The 20,033-nt window shown below is 36.3% G+C and overlaps 1 protein-coding gene across 3 annotated transcripts in view; it reads left to right on the top strand.

Annotated features, from left to right (window-relative positions):
• The window catches only part of LOC105379958 (ABC transporter G family member 23), a 63,691-nt gene that overhangs the window by 11,939 nt on the left and 31,719 nt on the right, over positions 1-20,033 (top strand). Inside the window, exon 1 of one of the 3 annotated variants that reach the window (XM_038111678.2) lies at positions 10,357-10,557. The exons of the other annotated variants lie outside the window; for them this stretch is intronic. Coding sequence (XP_037967606.1) covers positions 10,547-10,557 — 11 coding nt within the window. The 5' untranslated portion in view covers positions 10,357-10,546. Of the gene's footprint in view, positions 1-10,356; positions 10,558-20,033 lie in introns of those variants that run through there. 3 annotated transcript variants of the gene reach the window in all.

Here is a 20,033-nt window from a genome sequence, read left to right as displayed (position 1 = left end):
TATTATTATGTATTCACGTGATAGGTCGCGAGCCGTATCGCTGTTTTTACCCGACTGCCGAAGGAGGAGGGTAATGTTTTTGAATGAGTATGGTGTATGGTTCACATCTAGAATCTAGATGTGCAGGTTCCCTCCCGATATTTTTCTTCACCGTAAATTAACTTATCATTTGTAGGCACGCGTAGTAGAAGCATTTTTGTATCTTATTACATGAAGCTCATTAAGATTTTAAACTTATTTTCATTTTCCATACTATTGTCTATCTTGTTTGAACAATCTTAACTTGGTAGTGCACAAATGTAAATCACGATTGAGATGAATGATAAGCCACTGGCGAAGTTACATCAGAGTTCTTTAGAGAGAGAGTTGAACTCGACGTGGGGCAGAAAGCGGAAAATCATCTTATTTTTAAGAAAATACGACTTTAAGACCATACTTTGATCATAGCATAAAGAATAATTAAATTATTGATTGCTGTTTACAAAGACGAAATCACTTAATTGTAAATCACTTAAACATAAACTTAACTTATCATAACAAATTAAAACTTAGATAATATTATATCAGAATAGCATAAAAGTGCGAAAAGTGATTCTTGAAAAACATCATCCAAGTACGAATTCCCCGTAACATTGTGCGAAGTATTGTCTCCGCGTCACGGGGCAAAGGTGACGGCAAGTGTCTATCACTGGCAACTACACCTCTTAGCCTGCCCAGTGTGTCTAGACCTGTGCATACAGAGATACTCTTCATGAAGACATCCGCGAAGGTAATAGATGAGGGGTCTCGTTATGTCGGCGGCGCTGATCGCACGCAAGGACGTAGCTATTGTTTTTGCCAAATGACGCGAGAGCTGACGCGGAAGAGGGTTTATGTGGATAATGGATACGAAATTATTGTCATCAGCGGTCTAAGGGATATTTATATGGGAGATAAAAAGATAATGTAAAAGATACTTATAGTTTCTGCCTGCCTAACGATTGAGTGTCATTGACAATTTGTATCTAACTCCGACGATATAATCTTCCACTTGTCACCGCAATGTGAAAATATCCATAGTATGCATAGGTATGTTTTTTACTCGTCTCGTCCTGGAAAATCTTTCAAGACAAGATGAAGGTAGCGGGAAAAGCTATTTTAATAATAATAATATTCATTGATTTCAGGCATAAATGGCCTATGTTATAAAAAAACATCATACTTAAGATTTTAATCATACAAAATAACATATAATTTGAGTCAGGTATTAGAGTTCAGTTGTCAGGAAGAGTAGCTAATGTCGTCAGCGATCACTTGATGCCCGGAGCACTATAAACTAAATCGATGAAAGTGGAAAGTGGAAAACTTACTAACAAAACATCGACACAAAGGAAAATAGAAAAGTGTGTAAGTACCTCTCGTTTGTCTGCCTGGCATTAAAGTAGGTACCTTTAACAACGTGGCATTCCTGAAAAATCTTTAAAGACGATGGACATACGAGTTGCTTGAAATTCAATGTGTTTTTTTTAAATTAAGTAGTAAGTATTTAAAGAGTTTGTACATGGCATTTCTGGCTATTTAGTAACGAAACTAAACAAAAAATAAAATAAGACATCATAAATAAAGCATCACATGGTAAAACGTTTACATGAGGGATTACTAGGCATTCAGTGTACCTAAAGCGAACTTATTTATACAACCATTTTCGGATTCAAAAACAACTTGTCTTAGTGATGTCATGACAAGACTCACATGATCGAGAACGGTGGCTGAGTTGTATTGGATTAAATAACACAAATATTAGGGCCGCGGATCTTAAAGGATCTCGATACAAAGTCAATACGTAGACACATACATACATAATTACCTAAGTACATTTATAGGCTCCGAGAGAAACCTGAAGTTAAAAGGCTGGGAAACCCGAAGTTCTACATTCTAGATTCACCGTTACAGCCACTGATTATCATCCATCCTGCAATAACTATTATTTTTCTTCTGGATCAGGATAAGAGACACTCTGAATTTTACCTGCCTTAATTGCAGCAGTCAAAGTGCCATGCTCTTTAATGCATTATTTAAGTTTGCGGTTTCTGTCTTCAGTTGGCGTAAGTAATTCAAAGTTTGCCTTAATGTCTTCTAAAAGCCTGGTTGTTTTTCCGCTTCTGGGCAAAGACCTCCCCATTTTTGTTCGCTGTTTTCCGTTCCAAAGTAATTTGGTGCTATAATCACTGGATTTTTTCCATTGCTCGCGATTGTAAGTATAAAACAGTAAAGTGCGTGATGCCCCAGCTGTGTCGATTGCGAGGCTCCCCCAGTTCCACACACGTTGCGGCGTTCCGGTGGCCGCCTCCTGCTCCAGTCTTACTTTCATTGCAAGGTTACTCCAACACTCAGTTGGCACTAACTGTGCTAGTTGTATCATTTATGCTTTACCAGTGAACTAGGCCAGTAAATATTTTTTTTAAACATTAAGCACATACATTGTTCAAGGGTGTTGCAATATTGTAGAGCTTACAATAATTTTGGTTGTCGTTATTGGAATAAAAATCATAAACTTTTTTCATGCAGATTACAAGTTTATTTAGTAAGTAGGTAGGTAGGTGCATAATAATAGTTCAGGTTCAGGTATGTTCACTTACACTACATTACATGTTATGTAGCAGGTAATCAATGAAAATCGATTTCCCATAAAAGCAGTTATTTAACAACAGATAACTAGCTATTGTGTGTGCACCGGAGGGTACATGGGTATGTACCGCCAGTATCACCGTTATTTCACGCCTCAGCGCTGGCTCGGCAGGAAAGTTGAAGCGGAGAAACCATCAGCTGCCTCACTGAGAATAAAATTAAATATCCGGAAAATCGTTCTTGATGCTCGATTAGGTACTTGAGGTTTATTTACTTATATCAAGCGCCCTATTATGGAATCAAAAATATCTAAAAAAATCCTGAGATTCTATAAAGAAAGCCTATAAGATTGGTGTATCATTGTGGTTCGATGTTCTATTAAACCCAGTTTCCCTGACAAACAAATATATTTTTATAACTTTTATGACTGACACAACATAGTTTCTTTATTCTAAAAATAGATACAAATCTCATTAGTTTCGCAAGTAGTGTTGAATGTACTTTTCTTAATATACGAGTACACACAATAACATGAAGCGAATATAATATTTTTTCTTTGCTTACGTGTGTGTGAGGCTGAGGTCCCGGGTTCAAGGATGTACAACAATCATTAGCATCTTCCACGTTTGTAAATAGCGAACTCTTTTTGTATCACATTCGATTAATATGTTATTCACGATTCATATGATTTTGTATTGTGTTTGTTGTCGAAGCTGCTTTATTAATTATTTCTGGTTGGTGTTATTTTATGGCAATTAACAAAATTGATTGAAACGTACGATCGGGAAAATATACGATGGCTTAATTTCAAAACAATATCCATCCATTAGAGGTATTAGTCGTGCAAGCGTGTGTTGATATTCCTCTATATTCAATAATAAATCGTTATTACACATTTTATAAATTGAACTAAACAAATAAGCTCCCTATTTAATAATCACCGCGTCACTTATATAAGTTAACAATAATTTACGGTAATAATGAGTAATTGTAATGGTATAAAAAACATTTATTGTGACGTCAATGGGATAGACACAGACAGTACAAGTCTAGTCATTAAAACTTTTAATATGAATGATGGATTCGGATTTCCATCTAGCGCCCACTGATCAGTGAGTCACTCTCAGCATTTATTGGAAATATTATTCATGTTTAACATGAATGCACTATAAATAGATAATTTCCTCGTTTTTGTGTGAATCGCTGGGGATTTCAACTATGGAAGATTCCTATTGAAGTAATGAAGTATCCGGTATTGTCAAGGTTTCGACAGACAGTAACTTTTATTTCAGATCTTACTAGGTACTTACATGCTATGTACAAACGTACTAACATGCGACATGTTATAGGTAAGTATCTTAATATCCTTCCACCCTAAGGTTGTCTTGAAAAAATCGCTGTAAGCGATAAGACCGCCATGTTTGTACATAGTTTATAGTATTTAAGTTATGTAAGTTTCTTTTATGTGTGTGTGTACAAATAAAGAATATTCTATCTATCTATCTATATTCTATCTATCTTGTTTTTCCGTCTGTCCATCATCATCATCATCAGATTATAATTATCAACTGCTGGACAGAGGCCTTTCTACCAAAGAGCGGTACAAAACTCTGACCTTCGCTGATGTCAGAGAGGTTATCCAGATACACTGTAGACTATAGACTATACTTATTTGATCTAAATACAATACCTGCGTCGATAAACCAAAGACGCCGCATGAACCAACCAACACGGGGGTCACACTCTAGCTTTCGAAAAATGAGGTTTAATTGCGCTTCTACGCTAACCAAGACTCTATCTCAGTGCATTAAACGTATCTATAACATGACAGCTCTACTTCGTTAATGTTTTGTAGAGCTAAGTAGAGTATCTCCTCGCAAGATCGTTTCCGGCCGCCCGACTACCGCGTCACCACGCGCGTCAATCGAAAACCGGAATCCAACGAGACTCGTCTGTATTTTTGCGATATTTTCAAAAATGTGCGTCCTCACTTGTGTCACTATGCTGAGTTCGAGTTAGATACTTTATAGGTCGTATTATTTGATGACGTCAATGTTAAAACTGTGATTTAAATAATATTTTTTGTCACCTGAGGTACTCAGTTGTTTTGTTTATCTTGCACCGGGCTTAGATTTGTGTAAGAGATTGTTGAAATATAAATAAAGTAAGTAACCGACTTCAAAAAAAGGAGGAGGTTCTCAATTCGTCGGGATATTTTTTTTTTTTATTTTTTTTTTATGTATGTTCACCGATAACTCCGCCGTTTATGAACCGATTTTGAAAATTCTTTTTTTGTTGTATTGGGTTGAGCTTCCAGGTGGTCCCATTTTTTTTCAGAATTTTATCTCACCCCTAAGGGTGGGTAAAGGGTTAAAAACAGGGTATGAATTTCCATTTTGGACACATATTAACCGATTCTAATGAAATTAAGAACGTAAATATAGTTCTTATAACAATAAAATATGATGGTGACCTTGAGCTGGTCTGATGATGGAAACGGAAGGCAGTCAAGGGAACTCCTCAACGGTATATAGCAACTACCTCGTGTTTAGGCTTGAATGATTCGTATTGATTAGTAGGACTTTTTGGTATCATTTGCATCTTACTTTTGATTAAAAATTATTGCAAATAAACTAAAAACTATAAAATAAAATAATAATTAAAAAAAATAAAAAACCGACTTCAAAAAACCACTAAAATGTAAGTAATAATTTAAGGTTTACACAAATTATATGTGACAGTACAAATATACCTAAGCAGGAACTGTTCTTTTTTGAAGTTGGTGCCATATTTCTTCAGATTACTTTGTCACTGCACCAACATCAAAAAAGAACAGTTCCTGCTTAGGTATATTTGTACTGTCACATATAATTTGTGTAAACCTTAAATTATTTATTTATTTATTTATTTATTTATTTTACAAAATCCACAGCACAAGACAAAATAATAGCTTAGGTATTATAGAAGCCATACATAGGCCAATTACGGACTTACATTATACAAACGAATCACAATTACATCAGACAGAAAATAAAGTATAAAAAATGCATGCAAAATTTAGGTTACATTACAATACAGTCACACAAAAAATTACAAAAGATTACAAGCAATTAAAAATTACAAGCAACAAAACATAAACAAAAATTCATTTAAAGTTGACTCATGTATATTAAACACAAAAGTCACAAGCATGTCATTTAAAAAGACGTAAAGTTACCAAAAATATAAATTTGGAGGCTAATTCTAAATTTTTAAATTATAAATCAATAACTGTCCTTGGCGAAAAACCATTCCCTTATTCTATTTACAAAGCTCATTTGCGTTAAATGAAAAATGTCAAAGTCTGAGAACTGTTTATTATAAGTTTTAGGTAGTCGGCAACTTATGGAGTTACTTGCGTAGTTTGTATGCACTAAGGGTATGTGGAAAAGGGCTTTGCGAGTATGACGTGTGCGGGTGGATGGTGTATTCAGGGATAACATTATGTTTACGAGTTCAGGGCAGTCCACAATGCCATGACATACATTATATAGTAGTTTCATGTCCAAAACTATACGACGATCCTTTTCTTTCTTTTATTACTTACATTTTAGTGGTTTTTTGAAGTCGGTTTTTTATTTTTTTAAATTATTATTGTAGGTCAATAGCGATACTAAACTTCTTCTTAGCGTGTTATACCTAACTACCTACATCTAGTGATAAAAACTTTGTTAGTATTTGTCACCGTGCTGAAAGACCACTACAGTCCAACCCGACTATAAAGTCCTGAAAACGGAAGTAGATCCTTTCTCATTGTCAAAGACCATATTTTATACGTATGTATATTTAAAGACTGTAGGTCAGCGTCGCGGTCTTTCATGGTACAGAACAATGCCACACCTTTGAAATCCTCAACTCTAGGCCTCCCATGTGATCCTAATAAAGTTCAATATTTAGAAAAAAGCCTTTCAAAAGTCGGAAAAGGTTTTTATTGTGAAAGGAAACAGGCTGAATGGCTAGTTCCATTGGCTCTCTCTGAAAACTGAGTTCTGTCAGTTTAAGGTACTGTCAAATTATTGTTTTTGTTGGTAAACAAAGTGTAGGTTATAATAATTATTGGCAATAATTATAAAGTAAAGTATCTTTTGAGATCGTATAATGAGTGCGAACGAAGAGCCGGGGCCCAGCAAGCAGCCTGCTGCTCCAGACAAAGATAAGCAAAGGTGAGAAGTTAGTGGGTAAACGGGTACTGTACTCACAATCACCAAAACACTAATAAAAATTTATACAATAAAGGATGCGTTCCCAGCAGGCAAACTGTGCGCTCGTGTGAGGCAAAGGGTGCCTTTTCACCAGAGGTGTATTATGTAGCTACCCTGCGATGATGTGATACTAAAACCATTCCCACCAGCGCTATGTAATGCTGACCAATAAATATGATTGGTGGACATGAAACGCATCCATAGCAACATAACATAGCAGATATCTGGTGGAAAAGCACCCTAACGTTGCAAACAGCATACAATGAGCGCAAAACAACCATATTCAATGAGCCTCGACCATCGTACCATTCATACTCTTAGCTGTGCTTAAGATCGATTATCGTTACCGTTAATTATCTTATATGAATATGCTCTGTCTCATACCAACATAACATTATATTATTGTTATTATTTGCAGGTAAGTTAACCAGACAGACCACAAGTTATATGGACATCCATACGAGGCGCTACTTGCTGAAATACAGGTTTTTACCTAGTTCGGCAGTGGAGGCTAAACAATAACTTTTATGAGACATCTACTTTAGCCTTAGTATAGTTTAGTTATTAGTAACTGTGTAATGTGTTTTTACTTAATAATAATAACTTAATAATAATACAAATCAACTGGTATGTAGTAGTATGTACCTATGTATAGCTACCAAGTAGGTATAGTTATTTATAAGATTATTATCAACACTTAAACCACCAGATTCGCCAAAAGTTGTGAGGAATGAACCTTAACTTAATAAAATAAGGTATTTCCTTAAAAAATGCCTTTAAAACTAAAACCTGAACTTACAACAAGCTAGCTAGTCCGACTAGTTCTCTCGTAAATGTTGATTCGACGAGATTTCGTCCTTGTTTGTTCGTACAGTCGAGGCCGCTCTACATCTCACACTAGTATCGGGACTCGGGACTAATTTCACTCTTATAGCGCACATGTTAAGATAGTTAAAAAAATGTGACTTGTGCTGATCCGAGCTAAGGCTCACTGTATTTCTGAAGTGAGTATATACGTATACGGTGCCTAGAAGCCAGTGCAAAATCAAAAACATAGTAGAGACACTGCTTAAAGCTCAGCTCTATTTGACATAAAATAAATATTTTATACGTAGCAGGCGACTCGAATGTAGATGTAGCAGAGAACAATAAGTAGTAGTTACCATGTCCGCTATCTTTAATATTTAATGTACCTATAAATCGATATATATATTCAGTCCGTTGTAGGGTCAATGTTCAAGGGTTTTTGTACCCTGAATGTCAGTTTGCGGTTTACTATCTAATCAATATTGTAAGTATACCGATGTTATATTTAGTAGGATATTAGCCTCTTTCAAGAACAAAACCCTCCAATTCTATATTTGATAACTTACTATAAGTTATCTTTACTGAACGACTCAAATCAACAAAAGCTAAAGGCCTTGTTTCTAAGGCGTTCCGTACATTTCACAAGAGCTCGGTCAAAGTCCGCGGTCGAAATTAGTTAAAAGAGGACTTTGATCGGCCTTTGCCTCCTCCGCAACCACGCACACACACACACACACACACACACACACACAGCCACACACACACACACACACACACACTCACACACAGCCACAACGTTCAAGCAGTCTCATAGTAGAATAGTTCTTAAGCTGCTACCTAAGTTGCTTTAGTTTACATAGGTAGTATATTTTAACATTCAGTTTTCAGGGCGTTCTAAAGTCTCAGTAGATTACCTCGATGTCGACCTATCTGTAGATTTTTTAAAAATCATTTTTGTAATAATCTAATTTGATATAAGATTTATAAAAAATAGAAAACTATGTAAGTAACTACGTGTATGTAACTACTACGAGTAATCTGAAAGCTTATCTACGCAGTCGTGCGATCCAGTACTGACTGAAAATATATATGTGAATTATAATTTTCTATTATACTTAATATTATTTCTATTATACTTAATAGCCAGCGTAATTTTTGAGGTATTTAAGATTAATATATGTAAAGTAATTATATCTAATGTGCGTAGCTCGTTAACAGTTAGTAATAACTCACAAACAGTAATATTATAATTATGCAACAGCCTGTACTTACACAAGGTTAATTAAATAATAAACTTTCACTTTGTGAATTAACCGTGTACTGTACAGTTTTAGTATGTTTAGCTCTGCCATGGAACATCATCAGTTAATGATTGCACGACAGGAGTATCCTCTAGTGACGTATCTCATGTTCCTAGGCGCTCCGCTCACCGCACAAGAGTCGAGGCGGAGTCGCGGCGACAAAGAAGCGCGCTTTTCCTATGTTTTCTAATGAATGCAATAAACCACAAAGTAGCTATAAGCATGCTCTAGACTGGATTTGCTTCGTACAACTTCCACACAGGACAAATACAAAAAGGGCTGGAAGACCTTGACGTAAATATCGAGCAGGGAGACTTGAAATAAGTCTCAAAATAACTATATCTACGATTTTACGTATAGCTCGTCTGGCCACGCCACTGTGACGCACGACGCAGCGTGGCGTGGCGTCGTGTGGAGTGGTGTAGCTATGCTGACGTCGCGTCGTCATTTGACTCGACTCTCAAAGCTCATAGAGGTCTATGTCCAGATTGGTATGAAGCATAGATCAAGCACGTGAAAATGCCTGATTCGAACATATCAAAAAAAGACCGCTATTTGTGAGGAATGGAAAATTTTAGTACTGAAAATAGATTAGCTCTTATCAACCACGAAAGAAAATAATTAAATTTTGATATGGTTTCTGAGCACTTATAGTTTATTACATATATGAAAATGCTATAGAAATGAGTCAGAAAATTTCATCGAAATGTTTCACTTCGCGGCGGCTGTGGTGAGGGCACGACGACTCTTCAACATCAATCGATCTATATTCGAGGGCCCTCGCGATGTCATGAAACTTTCAGGTCAACGCTTCAAGAGCCTTCCAATCGGGGAAACGGTTCAGTTACAGTTCAAACTTTTCCATAAAAGCTCCCGGACATTGACCTCCGCTTTACGCACACGACGTCATAATATTAACAAGAAAAAGTCGTGAGTTAATAATGGAATTTCCGCACTCAGCTTCGATAAATTTAATTTTGGTACGCAATTTTAAAACCGCAAAACATTAAAACGAAAAATTGCCAACATAATCTGAATTGGTGCTAAAACTGTATAGGTAATTTAAAGGCATTTTCAAACTAAAACTTATACTTATGTCAAAAGCAGGTTACTTAGCATAACACCAATTAGATTAAGGTCAGAAATCGTCCGCGTCTATTAACGACCTTCGCCCGAGCGGTTCCTAATCACCCTCCACGCACATCCACTACACAGGGCGTTGTAATTACACCAAGCTGCTTGTGTGCGTGCGGTTACTCACAGACGTCAGATTGGGGCAATGAAAAAACCCAGCGGCGGACTGTGAGGCTGTCGAAACTGTTGCGTCAGCAGCGGGCAGTCGCCGCCGCCGCCGCCGCCGCCGCCGCCGTTGCACCCTGCTGCCTGCCGTGCCGCGCCGCAGCCTCAGGCCTCAGTCCCGCCGCCGCCGCGCCGCCGCCCGCACGCCACTCGGGTTAGACAGTCACGCTCGGTTAAATCATAATTGTGCAACGCGAGTGCCGATACTAATTAATTTCCGATCGAACCAGTGTGTGTTCTTTGTGCTTGTGCCGAGGAAGTGCATATGATACAGGAGCCGCCGGCCACACTATGCTTATAACGTAAGTTTTCCCTCCATTCTGGACTTCAGGATATTGTAATGTTGGTTAATGTGCTGCGGCGCTGCTCTCTCGCTGCATCTAGCGCGGAATTCCTGCGGACGAGTCATTCGAGAAGAATCCATCAACATGAGATGTTTATTGCGAGTGTAATTAGCGCCTCCACATCGCGCTCGGTAACAAAGCCATCCCCTCCCTGACGCATTTGCACTATCACAATAGACAATTAACCATCAATGTATGGCCAAGATATCTCCCCAAGGGGGTAACCGAAGTGTTCGGCTCGTGCTTGACAAACAGTTTCGTCATGAATGCACATTAACCACACATAATATAAAGAAGCAGAACCAAAACCACACAAATTCCACACTAAATATTCGACGCATAAATTAATATTGGTAGCACGAACTCGCTGCCAAGTAGAACGAGCAATCCACATTTGGTTTCAACACTGTCGGCCAAATAGTTAAATGATAATGTGTCAGTGAGGCAGTTTCAGCAGTAAGGCAGTTTCGGTCACCTAAAGGATCTTCCTAAAGGAACTGCTGCTAGACAAAAACATGTTGATTCTGCACGCGACGGCGACGACTGTATTCAACACTTTATGACCTCAAAAACAAGAAATTATGTTTTCCTGTACACCTTCAGCGTTGCCACACAATAACACGTCGCTATTCAACGATTCAATAAAAAAGAATGCCTAGAGGCAGCGGTTGCAGAGTAAAGAGGAGATGTGAACTAACTTAGATGTTAAAATCACGTAACGTTAGCTTCTAAGAAATACTTAATAGACGAAGAAGAATGTTAGATCAAGTTAAAATTAGTTGAAACTGGAATGTAAATTTACATAATTAGTTCCGATTTAGTTAATTTCGTAGGTGCAATGTCATCATAACGAAGAAGATAAGTAACCAAGATACGAAACTCTATAAAACCAGAGTAAAGTTTCGATTGGGCACAAAGCACACGTGAAAGAAAGAAAATATACTTTATTGCCAAAATATTCCCAAAATAAGATCCTACGAATAAAGCAACTGGTTAAATTCTCTTTAAATGTTTCAACTAAACCGCTTGAATCCTTTGAAATCAGACTCGATATAAAAATAGTGTCGTCAATATCACTACTTCAGGACGAAAAAGGTTAATTATTACACGGCATCAGGCTACACCCTAAAATCCATAATTTTCAGGACAATCAGAAGGGTTTTTGCGATCATGATCTACCTTCTGCCTTCAGCCGACCACCCTACACCCAGTCGGAATTACATGAGCATATTTAATTACTTACCTATATACTTGTAGGAGGCATTATGTTTATAATAATGAATATTATAATATATCGTAGGTATGCAAAAGATCCTACAGTTATATCCGTGATTTTTATTGTACAATTGCGATTATTGCGAGGTTATGCATAAACAATAAAATATTCCACACCTTTGTTAAAAGCTAAGCAGTGATATTTATTGTTATGTAAAAAAGAATGTGAGAATAGTTGAGATGTGTCTGGTGATCGGTCGGTGACGTACTTACTGCATGACCATTGTCAATAACCAAAACACGCGGAGGAATGTTTTATTGTCTAAAAGGGAAATTTATGCATTCGATATTGAATTATAACACGTTCTTGTAAACCGCGTACAAGAGCAACCTAACAACGACGTAGGTAGTACACGCGAGATTAAACCTAGATTAATATTTCATTAGATTCATATCCTAGGGTTAAGATAGTTAAAAATAAATGAAAATGAATTTAACGAGAAAGAGAGAATTTTCATATCCTTTTTCACATGAATTATGCACATTTTCGGTGTCTTAATGGTTGACTATAACGTTTATAAGCCAAAACCAATTTAAGAAAAAATATTAATAATTTTAATGCTCTCTTTAAAAATCTAAATGAGTATAGTTTTCAAATGGCAGCAGGTTTGGCGTGACCTCTCGGCGCCAAAACGTGACTTCACAAGAACACGTGTCGACTTATTCAATCTCTACAATCAGGTTCCAAACGTTGACTGATAGAAATGCTTTAGGCATAAAACCTATCTGATCCATAAATCCATTCTCTATTTTCAGTCCTCTACGGACGGTAGGTTTGTTTCCAGTCTGTAATCTTATTATCTGTTGATGATATTGAAATGTAGGACTGTGCACTCCATTTATCCTCGAAACGTACTGACTGTAAGCTACAAGAGCTTTTATAGTAATAATAAATTAAATTAAGAGTAATAATCATATTTATGCAAGTCACTTACTTCGAGTTTTAAGGGACTACCCGTTAAAATCTCTTTAACTTTCCATGGCCCAGGCTTTTCCGAACCTTTGCTTTGCGATAGCTGACTCTTTTACAGCGCTACAAGCTATCAAGTCACTTTGAATATCAGTTGAGCCAGAACGGCTTCGCTTTAAGATACATTGATGTATACAACGGGCGGTATTGTATTCATATCTTACCTACAAGCAATCAATACACACCGGAGTTGAGTTCCGCTTGAGGAGGTGGCAACAGATCGCGACGCCAGAGGTGAACACATGCTTTTGTAGCGGAATAACTGACAATTTAACACAATAATCTTCATCTTAAAACCGCCCACTGCTGGACACAGCACACTGTCCTGTGGTTCAGCATCTACCGGCAACCTGGCTTTGGCTTTGCGAGGTTGGAATGATCCAAATGGTTCTGGCTCAACAATAGGCCGTGTTGTGATATTGGATACATGTGTAAATTGGGTACTATTCATTTGGAGATGCTATATTCTTATTACATATCTATTCCATATATGTATGTATGGTTTACTGGTAAATATGACGTACTTGTAGTAAGGTTTAAACAAATATTATAAGTATGTAAGTATCACCTCTAATAACAAATACATCATTTCTGACCCTGACTACTGAGCTGAAGGTCCCGGGTTCGATTCCCGGCTGGGGCAGATATTTGTTTAAACACAGATATTTGTTCTCGGGTCTTGGGTGTTGATATTTATATTTAGTATCTATCTATCTATGTATTTGTGTAGATATATCAGCTGTCCGACACCCATAACACAGGTTCTGCCTAGCTTGGGGTCGGATGGCCGTGTGTGAGATGTCCCCACATATTTATTTATATTTATTTATTTATTTCACGTATCGTCGGCATTGACTAAAGCTCTTGAACTCTGAATATTAATTATTGTATTTATTTAAATTTAAAATTCATAGAATACGTACATACCTACGTACTTTTTCCAAGAAATGTTGATCCGAGAGAGACAACAATTAGTGTTTATGCAAATCTAAAGGCCCTGGCCAAGGCCTGTGACTTACCTATTTTGGTAGAAAATTTAATTTGGATTTTCCAATAAACAACCTTGTGTGACTAAAACTTATTCCGATAAAGTCACCTGTGAGATAAATGCATACATAATATATACATACCTAGTTATAGTAAAAGATGTCACCGTGTTTCTGAGAAATACTTATAGCTATGTATTTAATTATATACACACGCTGAACTAATTTACCTAGCCTATGCGTCTTGATCATCATCATAAGTTGAAAGCTTGTCTTGGACATAGAACAGTGTCGCTCTTATGGCGATCCTATACTATAGATATTTCAACATGTTTCGATTTGTATAGCTGTTATTATTTTAGACAAACATACGAAGTCGCTAAATATGTAATACAAATCCAGGACTATATAAATGTAGTATACATAAAAGGCAATGTGTTGTGTTAAGTAAATAAATAACTTATGTATATATCTATCTAGCAATAGTATCCATGAAGGGATATGCAAGTAGAGAGATAGATAATAAGAATTCCTTACTAGGAATGTATGTATAGGTACTGGAGGAAAACTGGTTCTTCTTAACAACAGCAGACAAATAACTAGAAGTAATAAGATGTATGAGATATTAGCATAAGATCACGAACTAAAAACACCAAATAAGTAACACAAACGTTTGTTTATTTAAAACTATAGTTGTGAGTTGTGTGTTTTATGAACGCGTGTCTGTATAGCATTAAGCTTCGTGCGTGTGTTGGGCAACCGCGAAGGCCTCGTTTGGTAAGTTCACGGAGCAAAACGACCAAACACGTGAGGGAGTGACTCTACACGTGATTAAAAAAAAACTTTTATTTTCGTTCCGGAGCTTTCCACCGGCGAGTCACCTGACGCAGCCGGGTGTCGCGTGAAGGTTGAAACCCTTGAACTGCTTGAACGCTGGCCGAAAACGTTCCGGGTTTAAAAAACTACAGTTTATTTTTAATGCCACTCCTGCGCAAAAGGTTGAGTACCTTATTATAAACGAGGCATGCAACCTTTTTGGTGCAACGTTCTGTTATGGTTTCCATCGAAAATATTGTTTAAGATTATTATCAGATGCTGAATCTCTAAAGTAATAAATATATTTGAAATTTTCTCACGTTCTTTTAAGTTGAACAATGCACAATTTTGCGCGGCATTTGCGAATGATATTCGTCGATCTATTGACACCATTCAGCAGCTATCTTCGGCCATCTCGCGCTTATATAACTGCATGTAACTGGTAAGAGAAGGCTTGCATAAGGCGCAAGAAAAATATATAAGCCTATGCTCTGATTGCTGAGCTTCGGTTTCAAAGTTGGCAATAGACGCTCGCTGAAGTACGAACCGCTAACTAGGCCACGAGAAGTGACCTTCATTAATATGTATCTATTTTATATTATATTATATTATATGGTATTATATTTTTGGATTTATTTTAATTTTCATGTTTCCTGCTTTTGTCTATGTTTACTGGCTATTTACAAGCACCGTGCTACAGTGTAAAAACTGATTTAGTCAACAAAATTTTCGTTCTATAAAAACAAAGACAATATTACAATATATTGAAAAATATAAACAGGAGATGATGATTACAACAATAAGCTCTGGCAGATTTTAAATAACGCCGTGGCCGTTCTTTATTTAGCATTATTAATAGCTTTTGAAACGGTTACGATGTCTTCAAAAAAAACCTGGCTGGTTTATTTTTAGCACATTATTATTGATATGAAACATAATTAAAAGTGTTTGTGTATAGCAACACTGAGCGGCCTCGGGTTTGATATGTAAGGTAGTTCATCAAATCATCTTCAATATTCAATACGCAGTCATTTATTGCATCCATAAGTTTTACTTATTTTTTTCTTCCTATCATGTCGTTGACAAACACTGAGCTGCTAGTGGAGGGGTCGCACCGTGGCCCGCGGTGACAAAATAGGTCAGCCCGACCCTTCTGACGATTAGCCTCAAGCGTCCAGGGAGTCCGGAAGGAACTGTAGACCACTGATACATCACTAAAGGCTACTCTCTCTTGGAGATTAAGATTGGTTAATGACTTCTGGAAGATTAATACTAGCCATAAATTAAAGAGGTGCCCAGTAGTGCATCCACAATGCACCTCTTAGGGAAAGACTCCCCGGTTTGTCAGCAAGAAGGATATACTTCAAGTTTCGCTCCACTAAGTCTCGGCCGCTAATGTGTTGGTCAACCACCGCCGCTGCTGAAGTGGGCCGCATATATTTCTTACAATCTTTTTTAAAACGATAATTGTTATAAAAAATAGTTATTATGTGTTTCTAGGGCAGTTATATAACCGGTGTTTGCGTTACGCTTTTGTAACAATACTTATTAATGTTTTTATTTTGTGTACTAATGTATAATGCGTACTTAGAGTATCAAATGTTCGGGCAGTTTTGTAGTACGGCAGTAGAACCTCTTGTTTACTATCATAAGAATTTTAGTTTAAAACAACTAACAAATATTGATGAAAAAATTATTTCCGTATTATTGAGCTCCATAGAACTCGCCTCACTGATAGTTGTAGAAGTACCAAAGGCCAAGAAGCAAAGGTCATTTTATGTACATAATATAGGTACGTACCAAAAATATATATTCTTCCTTATGTACTTACTTTAGACGTATCATTTCAATGTCAATTTACATTCGATCACACTAAACAAAAACACAATGACATCCATCCATCAGTTAATCTAGGTCTAATATTTTATAAATATACCAATAGTTAACAAAATGATTAACATAGATATGAGGACAATTATAAATACAAACACATTGACATGTGCCAGGGTAGGCTACGATGTGCCCCTGTAAGGTTGGAGGGTCGTAATAATTTTAGCATTCAATATATTATTCACACAACTAAAGCGATGTATTGCTCAAGCAAACTATTTATCGTCACGCAAAAGGTAAAAAGTCCATAATATAACAAGCCTTAGAACATTTAGTTTTGCAAACAGCGCACACAAGATGTTAGTTATGAATTGCCTCCAACATGCATCGGGTTTGACCTTTGAACTCGAATTGTATTACCTATTTATATTTACGAGACATGGCTTTTATACAAAGTAAAACTCCTACCCATTGAATAATTTGCTATAGGTGATAAAAAAAGTGACTGGCATTGCATTCTGTTGGCAACGAATAGCATCATCAGGCTCCAAAATGTACAATGCATTGTATACAGGTGAGATGTAATGGCCTGAGTTACTTGGTATGTTTAGGGATATATTTTAATATGTGTGCTGGCTAAAATTTACTATTAAAGTATATGTCATTTATGGCATAATAATAAATGAATGTATATCACAGCTAAGTATATACAAATACATACATAGCTGTCCTATTTGGCATACAGTTCACTATTTCTCCGTTTTACGCATCGTTTCTCCGTTGTACGTTTGTTGTACCATACGTGATTTATTTTATGCTTCTAATCCTGATATTTTTTTAATGATTTCAGTAAATTTAGTAAACGTTAATTGCCGCGTTAACCTTCACAATTTAATATAATTTTCCTGCTGCTGCAGCCATGATACCATTTAGTGAGCGGAATATTTGATACCTACCTTTAAAATAATGGTAGGTATAGCTCAATATTGTTTGTGTTTTATTATATTTTTTACTTTTAGATCAATGATGGCATTACAGAGGGTATTAACGCTCAATGCCTATTTCCAACCCCAACAGAAGATACCTATTTCAAATAGATACTATAGACGTATACGGACCTAAATTCATCAAAATAACTTTACGTAAATAGAATTACATTTAATGGTATTTATTTAGATTGAATATTTTATGACGGAATCTATTTAGTCACAAAAACTGTAATTTTATATGTTTTCCTGAGCAAAAAGTAATTACATATTTTCTTATGATCCTGAGTAATTATTTTAATCTGTTACGTATGCTCACTATCTTTAATTTTATACTTCCATAGTTAAATTAAATGTATTTATGTAAAATATATTCCAGGAAGGCTATTCATGTTATTTTTAGACACATTCGATTCAATCAGTGAGAGCAATTTAATATTAATTTATTTTTCATACAAAAGACATCAACGGGTTGCCTAAATGAAAGTGCGGTTATTTGTAGTATGCAGTTTTTAATGTAAGTGCTGAACTAAACTTCTACAACAGTAACAGTTAGAGTAGACTCACATGCGAGCCACCCAGAGGTCTTTATTACAATTTATAATCTCAAGACGATCCCGTATCACCATCAGCCCTTACTAGTCAACTGCTCGGCATATGCCTCTATCAAGGATCAACATAAATCTCTATCATCTGCCTTTATCATCCAGCCACTACTAGCCACGGTCTAAGCTCGTTGGTGCAGCGGGCCGAAGGGTGTCCCACGCTACACTTGCCTGTTCGTGGTCTCCACTCAAGAACTTGTTTATCTCTCTAGTCATCGGGTTTCGACATATTTGGCTGGCCCTATCACCGTTGAGATATGGGCAAATACAACAATCATTATGCAATACAGCGTCTGACAATCAGTTTATGTGCGTGTTGATCGTATTTATTATATTTAATTATAATGATTTCAGAAGCCTCTAAAACTATTATATTTAGTTCAAGGGGCTATTCAGGCCTTGCGTAGGAAAACTCGCTGTGCTCTTAGGTTATTTCATGATGCACTTTAATAATTATAAAATTTCACTTATTGTGCATTTCTATAGCATTAACACATTATTCATACATTTTACATAAGTATAATACACGTGACTGGGTCTCTTAGGTACGTACAAGCGCGTGTGACGTCGACATGATGTGTATATAACAATAGGCCGAGATTCAATTGACTCGATCTCAATTTGGTAACGATGCGCCATTGTTCTGCTGACGTAGCACGCTCTTTCAGTATTTAGATAATATCTATTCATAAAATATTCTATTGTTTTCATACTCATCATCTTTATTTTTATAGTAGGGTATATTCGGTTAGTTTAGTTCATACACAGATCGCGAGGTACGGTCAGTAAAAGAGATGAGCACCCACCCTCGGTTCAAAATTCGGTTTTAGTGCAATGAAGTGGAAGTAGGTTTCTGAATTGTAATTTGACAAAGTTTGAAAAATGTAGCAGTTTTTCTAGCGACGACTGAATTGTAAGACAAGCCTTTAGTTAAAAATATAACAGCCTTCCGAAAGCAGCTATAGTTGTTTACAAACTTTTTTCTTCCTCAATGTCAACAAAAAATGTTGACTGGTCATCAAGAGAGCATTGAACTTTGATCTTCAGTCCAAGGGAAGAAATCGCCTAGTCATTCAGTTTTCACTTCAGCGAACAAGCATCCACTCTTATTTCCCAATACCGCCATGCAACATTCAAATCTGTCATATTTAAATAGCATCTATTCACTTTAAAAAAAATACTAAAATTGTAGCTATAGAAAGAAATTATTACTATTTGTACACAAAACTCACACGTTTTCTAAAATTATTCAATCCAATAAAATACAATTAATGATGTGTGTATATATGCTTCATTTATATTTAACGTAAATATCAAGGATTCTTTGCCTTAGAAATACTTAAACAATAATGAAACGTGAGCCAAGAATTGCTAAGATTTAATTGGTTAGGCACACGCTACTAAGTATTAAATCATCATTTTAGTGTTGTACAAATATGTCGGTAATGTTTTTGTACAATAAGTGTTTGTCAAAGAATAATGTGACCCCTCTTGGAGGCTGCACGGGGTGCAGGGCAAGGTCGGCCGTATTTACTAGTGCTTAAGGACAATTATCTCTGCACTTAAAATATTATAGTCTGTATGTGTGTGTGTGTGTGCTTCATAATGCGTATTGCTTGCGGCTGTATTTGATATGTGATTTGGGATAATGGAAGGGACTAAGTACATTAATTGTTTATGAGAGGTTCCAATTCCAAGTTTTTGACTTAAACCATCATAGCCACGTCATTCAGAGATTATTTTCGGTATTGAAGCCGGATAAATTTAGCGAAACGATCAATAATACTAATATTACACAAATCAGATACTTGCTGGAATCAACATTTTATACTGATGACTCTACAAGTCAACAAAGAAATGTTATTTCTTGCAATAAAATGCTTACTTTAACATTTAAAAAATATGCATTAGTTAAGTAAAAATATGCTGGTATGAGGTTCCCATGAAATTTGCAAACAAATGTATA

This window comes from Plutella xylostella, chromosome 26 (assembly GCF_932276165.1).
Source record: "Plutella xylostella chromosome 26, ilPluXylo3.1, whole genome shotgun sequence".
In the NCBI taxonomy this organism is placed as follows: Eukaryota; Metazoa; Arthropoda; class Insecta; order Lepidoptera; family Plutellidae; genus Plutella; species Plutella xylostella.
The sequence above is the reverse complement of the archived record's forward strand: the minus strand, read 5'-3'. Positions and strand labels throughout refer to the sequence as shown.